The sequence below is a fragment of the Oratosquilla oratoria genome, chromosome 8, assembly GCF_046742065.1.
Source record: "Oratosquilla oratoria isolate Oo_2021 chromosome 8, ASM4674206v1, whole genome shotgun sequence".
In the NCBI taxonomy this organism is placed as follows: Eukaryota; Metazoa; Arthropoda; class Malacostraca; order Stomatopoda; family Squillidae; genus Oratosquilla; species Oratosquilla oratoria.
Window position 1 is genome coordinate 52,250,756 of NC_134784.1, and position 10,000 is coordinate 52,260,755.

The window sequence follows — 10,000 nt, forward strand, 5'->3', positions numbered from 1 at the left end:
TTATCATCATCATCACCATAATCATCATCATCATAATCATCATCATTATCATTATCAACATTATCATTATTATCATAATCACCATCATCATCATAATTATTATCATCACCACCATCATTATTATCATTATTATCGTCATCACCATCATCATCAAAGGATTACAAAGGCGGAGCATGCCGACAGGAGACCTTTTGATCTATATCTAGGTCGGATGCAAAAAAAAAAAAAAAAAAAAAAAATCATATTAATAATAAATTAAAACTATAATAATGTAAATAACAAATAAAATACATAAATAAATGCATAGGTATAGTTGAATAACAAACAAACAGGTAAATAGTAAATGATAATAAATTGACATAACAAATAATATATGAAAATCAGACAGACAAATTATAACAAAACAAAAACAAATAATATAACATAAATTATAATCATTACAGCATCTTACTTAGGTATTTATCTAAATGATTCTTAAAGCTTCGAACTGAACTACATTGCACTACCTGTGCAGGAAGTTTATTCCATTCATTAACTACACGGTTGGCAAAGTTGTTTCTACCTACTTCCAAATTGAATCTATTTCCGGACAGTTTGAGACCATTGTTTCTTGTCTGATTCTCATTCAATGTGAAAATTTGGTCACTTTTGATGTTGTCAATTCCCTTTAAAATCTTAAAGACCTGTATCAAGTCACCTCTGAGTCTACGCTTTTTTAGGGAAAACAGATTCATGTGCTTAAGTCGATTTTCGTATGATTTATTTTTGATATTTGGAATCAGTTTTGTGGCTCGCCGTTGTACTTTTTCCAGTCTGTCAATGTCTTTAATGAGATTCGGTGACCATACGGAAACAGCATATTCCAAATGTGGACGAACTAACGATTTATATAGCTTGTTAATGAGTGATGGACTTTTGAAATCAAAAGATCGCGCAATCAATCCCAGAATCTTGTTTGCTTTCTCAGAGGCTGAAATACACTGCTTGGATGATTTGAGGTCGTTACTGATAATTACGCCGAGATCTTTTTCACTATCCACTTTTGTTAAGGAATTTCCAAATAACTTGTAATCGTACTTACTGTTATTTTTACCTATGTGCATTACCTTGCATTTACTTGTGTTAAATTTCATTAGCCACTTTTCAGACCATTGCTGTAATTGATCTAAATCTTCTTGAATATCTAATTGGTTTGGGTGATCATTTGCCACTCCGCACAGTTTTGTATCATCAGCAAATTTGGAAACAGTAGATTTTAGTCCATGGTCTATATCACCATCATCATTGTCAATATCATCTTTATCATCATCATACTCATCATTACCATCATCACCATAATCACCATCATCATCATCATCATCATCATCATCATCATCACCATAATCATCATAATCATCACCATCATTATCATTATCAACATCATCATCATTATCATCACCATCATCATCATCATCATCATCATCATCATCATCATCATCATCAACAACAACAACAAAAACATCAATAATAACATCCACAATGACATGAAAAAACATCAACTTCCATATCACCATCAACATTAACATAGTTGTCAACATTAACATCTTGAACATCAACACCAAAACAGCGTCAAGAACAACAACAGAGAGTACCAGCATCACGAAAAATACCGCCTCTTCCTCCTCCTCCTCCTCCTCCTCCTCCTCCTCCTTCTCCTCCTTTTCTTCCTCCTCCGTCTTCGCTTCATTCTCATTCTTGGTCGTTTCTTGGGCTGTTCGAGTCTGTGGCGAATGGGACGGAACGGAACGCTTGGGGGTTATCAACGAACCGACTTATCGACTTTGTGCTATGGCTTTCCTGGCGGCAGCTTATTTCCCAGCTCTCACAGAGACTAAGCACCCAATCATCGCTTCCCAAAACATTTGTACCTTGTCAGCAATAACCAGCGCTTTTATCACTGAAGGACATTATCGCCCCGAAGAAGTCGATTCGTACAGATGAGAAAGGGAAAAATCGAAAAGGCCATTCACACGGTCAAACGGTTTGTTAAACACGGTTTGCCAGACAAATGTTTGAAGTGATATTTGACCGTGTGACACGTTTGTCAAACATGCTTGACAACCAAACACCCCATTCACACGGTTCAAACATCACTTCAAACATTTGTTTGACAAACCGTTTGACCGTGTGAATGGCCCTTGAAAGAGGATATCACAACGGAGTGGTAACTTTTTATTTATTTATTTTATATTTTGTTTATCATTATTTTTTTAATAGAGACTAGTCTCCAGTCATGAAATAATGCTGCGTGCCTCTGGTCCGTAGAGGTATCACTCGGATTCCTAAAATATTGTCGCACTTCATGACTTCAGGCTGAAGTAAATACCCCCTCTCAGAGGACTTTGTAGCGTGGGATTTAATGAACCCTGCCCTTGGTCCAACTCGCCGGAAACGAGGTTCGAACTCCCGTCACCTAAACCTCCGCCGGAAGTAGCGACGCTCTAACCCGCTGAAATGGTATAAATTCAAGGTTTCATAGAAAACGGGATGATGTGTATCAGTACACAAATTTTCTTTTTAAATAACAATTGAAAGGATGAATGGGTTAGAGCGTCGCTTCTTGCGGCAGAGGTCGAGGAAACGGCGGTTCAAATTTGGCTCTAGCAAGTTGGACCAAGGGCATGGTTCATTCAATTCCACACTACAGAGTCAATTGTAAGGGGCACTGTCGTAGCCTCCTGGTAGATAGAGCTCATGACGTAAAACCAAATGATCAATATTATATATTTATATATATATTATATATATATATATATATATATATATATATATATATATATATATATATATATATATATATCGATAAATAAGGACCATGCTGCGAGTCTAAAAACAAAGAGAAAAACTGTTTCACGAAAAAAAAATATTATCGTTTCGTACGCTGGGTCTTGAGTGAGAAAACTAAAAGTTTAATGTAAAACTATTGATTTCTTTTAGAGAGAGTCTGGTGGAACTGCCCTGTCTTGTCCTGTTTTGTCCTGTCCTTTCCTGCCCTGTCCTGCTTTATCTATCTTGTCTTAACCTATACTGCCTTGTCTTGCTCTGTCCTGCTTGTCCTACCTTGTCCTTCTCTGTCCTGCCTTGTCCTGCTCTGTCCTGCTTGTCCTACCTTGTCCTCTGTCCTGCCTTATCCTGTTTTGTCCTGCATTGTCCTGCCTTGTACAATCCTGTCCTACCGTGTCCCGCTTTGTCTTGCCCTGTCCTGACTTGTCCAACCCTGTCCCAATATGTCCTGTTTTGTCTTGCTCTGTCCTGCCTTGTTCTGCTTTGTTTTTCTCTGTCCTGCCTTGTCCTGCTTGGCCTTGCTCTGTCCTTCCTTGCCATGCCTTGTCCTGCCTTGTCCTACCCTGTCCTACTCTGTCCTGCCTTGTCCTACCCTCTCTTGCCTTGTCCTGCTTGGTCTTGCTCTGTCCTTCCTTGTCGTGCTTTGTCCTGCGTTGTCCTGCCTTGTCCTACTGTCTTGCCTTGTCCTGCTTGGCCTTGCTCTGTCCTTCCTTGCCATGCCTTGTTCTGCCTTGTCCTGCTTTGTCCTACCCTGCCCTGCCTTGTCTTACCCTGTCTTGCCTTGTCCTGCTTGGTCTTGCTCTGTCCTTCCTTGCCGTGCCTTGTCCTGCCTTGTCCTGCTTTGTCCTACCCTGCCCTGTCTTGTCCTGCTTTGTCCTAAGCTGCCCTGCCTTGTCCTGCTTTGTCCTACCCTGCCTTGCCTTGCCCTGCTTTGTCCTAAGCTGCCCTGCCTTGTCCTGCTTTGTCCTAAGCTGCCCTGCCTTGTCCTGCTTTGTCCTAAGCTGCCCTACCTTGTCCTGCTTTTTCCTACCCTGTACTCTCTTGTCCTGTTTTGTCCTACCCTGCCCTGCCATGTCCTGCTTTGTCCTACCATGCCCTGTCTTGTCCTGCTTTGTCCTACCCTATCCTGTCTTGTCCTTATTTGTCCTAACCTACCCTGCCTTTTCCTTCCTAGTCCTAACCTGTCTTGCATTGTCTACACCTTGCACGCAATCGTCTACAGTATATTACCTCCATCTCTTGTCTTACTCTCTCATAAAAAAACAAATTTAATCTCGCTCTGTCTTATTCTAATTCATTTCCCACTAATCTGACTCATCTTAATATTTTTTAATGTATGTTAATGCATATTAACCCGGTTTTTATTAATCTTCTTATTTAACCAAATCATTAGTAGCAATCTTCATTTTCGTTATGGGCTGTAAAAATTTGTATATAATTTTCGTAAATTTTCTTATCTCTTATCTCGGACTTCCATTAGTGTCTCACCAGTTTAACTCTAATCCTTCTTATCTGAAATGATTTCGTACCGTCATGTGTCTTCGTTCTCATCATAACCTTAATTTGTGCCTTTTGTTAAACGTCTTTCGTCTTAATCTGTATCATTCTAATTAGGTCGTCTGCCCTCTCAAATGATTAATTGGCTGGTGAAGTGGGGAGGGGAGCTAGGGAGGGGGGAGAGGGAGGCGGAAGGGAGAAGGGGAAGGGAGAGAATGAGGGAGGTGAAAGGGAGAAGGGAAAGGGAGAGAGGGAGGTGGAAGGGAGAAGAGGGAGGCAGAAGGGAGAAGGGTAAGGGGGAGGGTGAGGAGGGAGGGAAGGGGGGAAGGGAGAGAATGAGGGAGGGGGAAAGGGGGAGAGTGGAGAGGGAAGGAAGGGGGAGAGAGAATGAGGGAGGGAGGGAGGGAGGGAGAATATGAAGGAAGAGAGATGGAAGGAGAAGGAAAAGGGAAAAGAAAGGGAGGGAGGGAAGGAGGGACGGAGCGATGTTCGTATATGTTATATTTTGTTCAAGAAAATAGTTTTAATGTCGGGCATCTTTATATATATATATATGTATATATATATATATATATGTATATATATATATATATATATATATATATACACGTGTGTGTGTGTGTGCGTATGTATGTATGTAGAAATGCAGTATATGTATATTAAATGTCCCGCCATGAGGCGTTTCTCTGCGACCAAAGTCGTCACCTTTGCCCTGTTTGTTTGGGAAAACTCTTTCATTTTTTTATATTCTTTTGTTTATTTGATTATTTTATCATATACTTTTTCTTTTTCTTTATATTTATTTTAATTATTTATTTATTTTTATATTTTTTGGTATTCCATTATTGTATTTATGTATTTGTTTATTTGAAAAAGGAGGATAAAGAGAGTCACGGGTCTCGTTTCGAGTTTATTCGTGACCGGTTTCGCTTGTAGCTTCTTCAGAGGAATGTTACATAGTTGGTTGACTCCGCGTTCCCTCTTTGTGGGGGTCCGTTGGAGTTTACAATGAATTATTGTGTGAAATGTAATTCAAACTAACAAAACAGAAATCGAACAGTTGTATGTGTGGGAATAGTGTCTGAGGTGTCCTAAAATGTGGCGAAATGTCACATTTTATGATAATATGAGTAAAGTGTGATCATGTTGTGAGAAAAAACACATTAACAGAACAGAAATTATTAAATATTTATATGTTCAAATTTAATTTGTATCATACATAAATGCTTAATATTTTCTGTTCTGTTAATATATGTTTCTTCTCACAACATGATCACACTATACTCATATTATCGTAAAATGCGACATTTTGCCACATTTTAGGATGCCTCAGACACTCTATTCCCACACATACAACTGTTCGATTTCTGGTTTGTTAGTTTGAATTACATTTCACATCATGGTTTATTGGTTTAACGCAAGTCATATTATACTCATGAAATCATAAATTGTAACATTACGACACATTATATATAGATCAACACCTCACACATACTGTTACTGCACTCACACAATAATTCATTGTAAACTCCAACGGACCCCCACAAAGAGGGAACGCGGAGTCAACCAACTATGTATACTGCCAGCTTTAGTCTCAGAGTAACATTCCTCTGAAGAAGCTACAAGCGAAACCGGTCAGGAATAAACTCGGAACGAGACCCGTGACTCTCTTTTTCCACCTTTTTTCAACTTGTCATAATGTCTCAACATTTGTTTATTTGTATATAATCTATTTACTTATTGTTTATTTATTTATTCATTTTTCTATTTATCTATTTATTTACTTTCTTTTCTATGTTCAGTTCACCAAAACCCAAACTTTATTTCATCCTTAGAGATCGTAAAGACTATCCGAGGATAAAGAGAAAAGAAAGAAAGAAAGAAGAAAGTCCAGGTCCCTTAGAAGACATAAAATTTTGTGTTGCAGATTTGTTGCCCTGCCTTTCACGAGCGAATTCGTTTTCAGTCGTAAATGGTAGGCCCGTTCGCTCAAGAAGAAGCGATTTTTTTTATAGTAACTGTTATTATCATTGTCATCATTATTATCATTGTTATTGTTGTTATTGTTATTATTGTTATTTTATTATTAATTACTATTATTGTTGTTGTCGTTGTTGTGGTTGTTGTTGTCGTTGTGGTTGTTGTCGTTGTTGTTGTTGCTGTTTTTCTCGTTAGTATTATTGTTACTATGATCATTATTGTTATCATTATCATCATTATTTTGATATCCAATACAAAGAAAGTTCATTCCTGTGCGACTATGACGGACTTCACAGATTTTATTCTGATTAACACCAGACTTTATTCATAACATATTCAGAAAACGTTACTGAAATATCCTTTGTGGCAGAAAGAAAATGAGAGAGGAAGATTGCATCATCCTTTAATGTTCTGCCTTCCGAGGATTTAAATTATAGAAAGATATTTTAAATCGTTTCCGTGGGCACTTTTAGCAAAATGTTACAAACCAATCATCTAGTTTTCTGGGTCAGTGTTTTCCTTTGGGGACAGGAAATTCTTCATTTCTGATTCTTTTCTTTTCTTTTTTGTGTTCTCTGGTATCTGTACACAGAAATTCCCTCGGTCAAAATGTGGGATTGATAGAATTTTTACTTTAATGCGAAGATTTCAATATGGCGTTGGTAACGTCATCACACCTCCCAGCAAGCGACATGACGTCACGACGGCTGCTTGCCGACCAACCTCGTTCGTATTGACCCTCCGGACTTATTTTTTCTTCCTTTTTTTTTTTTTTTTTTTTTTTTTTTTTTTTTTTTTTTTTTTTTTTTTTTTTTTTTTTTTTTTTTTTTTTTTTTTTTTTTTTTTTTTTTTTTTTGAGTTCTCACTATGTCACGGATTCTGCACTCAAGGAATTACGAAAAATTGGACCTCGGGTCCTGTGATACAAGTTTATTTGTTCACATGTACGTCAACATAGGGTGAAAACACATCTTGTGTGTTTAGGAGAAAACTATTTCCTTTGTTTTGTACCATGATTTTTGCTAAGTCATCAAAGTCAATTGAAACTACTAAGCTTGGCTGTCAACCCATTAAGTTTGTTTTCAGTTGAGTCATGTCTTCTGCTCTAAAAAAAAAGAAAAATCAAGATAACCTTGGGACTTTGCTCACTATATTAAATTTTTCGACATCAAAAGTTGGAACTACGTTTGTATAAAGTGATACTCGGAAGAAGAGGCCAAATAATTCATCAGGATGGCACATTTCATAGACTATAATTTGGCTAAGTGGAATGACCTTGTGTATAAAAGAAAGAAAATAATATATACATACAATATATAAAATTGACGTTAGAATAACCGGGAATTAAATTTCTAGAAGGTGGAGAGAGAGAATAGGAAGAACAGAAACCGGGATTGGAGAAAAAAGAAAAAGAAAACGGAAGGATTAAGAAGAAAAAGGAAGGAATGAAGAGAGGGGAAAACGAGAAGAGAAAGAAGAGAAAAGGGTGAGTAATAAAAATGAGGAGAGGCAGAACAATAGAAAAAAAAGACAATGAGAAAGAGGAGGAAAGGATATTGGTGAAAGAAAAAAGATGAGGAGAGACTATAATACAGGAAGAAAAATGAAAGTACGTAAAAGTAAAAGAAAACGAGAAAGAGGATAGAGAGAGAGAGAAAGGGGTGTGGGGAAGAGAAAGATAGAGAGAGAGAGAGAGAGAAGAAAAGAAAAGAAAAGAAAAGACAAGGAAATAAATAAGAACTGCTGACGCGCCACCTACCTCCGAGGAGACCATGGCCAAGCACCCGGCGAAGCTGCAGAAGTGGGATGCGGACCACTGACGGGAATGCTCGTGGTATTGCCCCCGGGTCCTCACGTCCTGCACGCCCACCAGCAGGAGATAGACGCCCATCAGCAGGTCCGAGACTGTAGCAGGCGTGGGCGGAAGGCGGGCGAAGATCCCGAAGAAGAGGACGCAGAAGAAGAAAATATTGGGTTAGTTGGAAACAAAGGGAATGCAAGAGACGAAAGATTCTAATGACGAACGAGGGAGGAACCGCCCGCAGTAGGCGTCGTCGTTGTTGCCCTAAAGACGTGGCCCTGTTCTCACTAGCGGTTTGAACCGCGCGGAAACAGCGGCGGTACCGTATAGTCAAGGAAAAACTGTGTGGTTGTGTATGAACGCTTCCATTGACTTGCATGGTAATTGAACCGCCTCGGTTTGAAACGCTAGTGTGAACGGGCCTTCGTATCAACCACTTCAGTGTGGTGAACTTGAGATTTTGTTCTAGCTTGCGCCAAGCGATTTCGTTCATCTTTGAGGGTGGGGCCTGACCTGGAATGACCCTATTTGGCCACAGGTCTCCAGTCACCCTCTCCCACCTTCCCCTCCCTCCCTCCCTCCCTTCCTCCCTTCCTCCCTTCCTCCCTCCCTACCTCAGCCGAATAAAATAGCTTGGATTTAGCCAGAATAAAATATATAACATTGTTGTATTGACAGGATTTTTTTGTCATTACGAGATTTCACTTCATTTTGAACTTTGACTACGATGGCCTTGAAAAGAATTATCTGGTGCTAACCAGAATAAAATCTGATCTGGAGTTGAAAAAGGGTTTTTATTTCGTAAAGATGATTTGAGGCACGCGCGCGCGCACACGCACACACACACACACACACACACACACACACACACACACACCAACACACACACACACACGCGCACGCGAGCGTGTGTGCGTATGAGTTTGTGTGTGCGTGTGTGTGTGTGTGCGCGCGTGTGTGCTTATGTGTGTGTGTGTTTGTATTTGTGTGTGTGTATAGGAAAAAGCTGGAGCCCAGGAACCATGAAGGTACAAGTGAAATAACCGAAACGCAGAAAGAGGCACTTCAATCTCGACTGAAGTTGTCAGAACAGGACTATGAAGAAAGTTGTTGGTGGGTGATTGAAGAGGATTGGGTGACAGGGCTGGGAAAAGTTGAGTAAGAGGAATGATTGGAATGGATGAGTCACGGAGTGGTCAAGAAAGGTCGACTTTAGTGACTGGAGAGACATTTGGCGGTCAAAAAATGAAGTCAGTGGCGGAAGTAAAGAGCGCTGAATGGAGAGGGATCACCAAAAGCAGCGTGCAGTAAAGTCTGTTATTTGGGTGTGCTGTTTGCTTGTTTGGGTGAGGAGAATGGTAAGGTTGTTGCAAAAGACAGAGAAAGAGAGAAAGACAGAGAGAGAGAAAGACAAACAGAAAGAGAAAGAAAAAGAGATGGAGAAAGACAGAGAGAGAGAGAGAAAGAAAGACAGATAGACGGTGGTGGGGAGGAAGGGAGGAAGTGAATGAGATTTCTAAGAGTAAGGAGAATAACAAAGCTATTAAGACGAACAGAGAGACAAACAGAGAGCCACGCAGGCAGACAGAGTGAGTTAGATTTCTAAAGATTTACTTGACATCCTCGTTACCGAGATAATCTCTCAAAGACTAATAGAATAAGATTACAAAGGAAGAGCATACCGACAAGAGATCTTTTGGTCCATAACTGGGTTAGACTGAAGGGTAAGGGTCCAATCAGGACGGAAAGGCTTAAGAGAAATCGCCTAAAAAAAAGAAAAAGAAAAAAAAAATCGACTTTGATTCATCGCTGGGTGAGGAGATAAATGAAGAGGTCCAGAGATCGATTCCCAAATGGAAAGTGTCTTGGGGAGGAAATAGGAGAAGAAACGGAGGAACT

General features: G+C 39.4%; 1 protein-coding gene across 1 annotated transcript in view; it reads right to left on the bottom strand.

Annotated features, from left to right (window-relative positions):
• Nucleotides 1–10,000, bottom strand: part of LOC143027721 (uncharacterized) — a 65,876-nt gene that overhangs the window by 11,682 nt on the left and 44,194 nt on the right. The window contains exon 15 of the mRNA XM_076189199.1: nucleotides 8,060–8,205. Within this exon, the coding sequence (XP_076045314.1) occupies nucleotides 8,060–8,205 (146 nt within the window). The remainder of the gene's footprint in view (nucleotides 1–8,059; nucleotides 8,206–10,000) is intronic.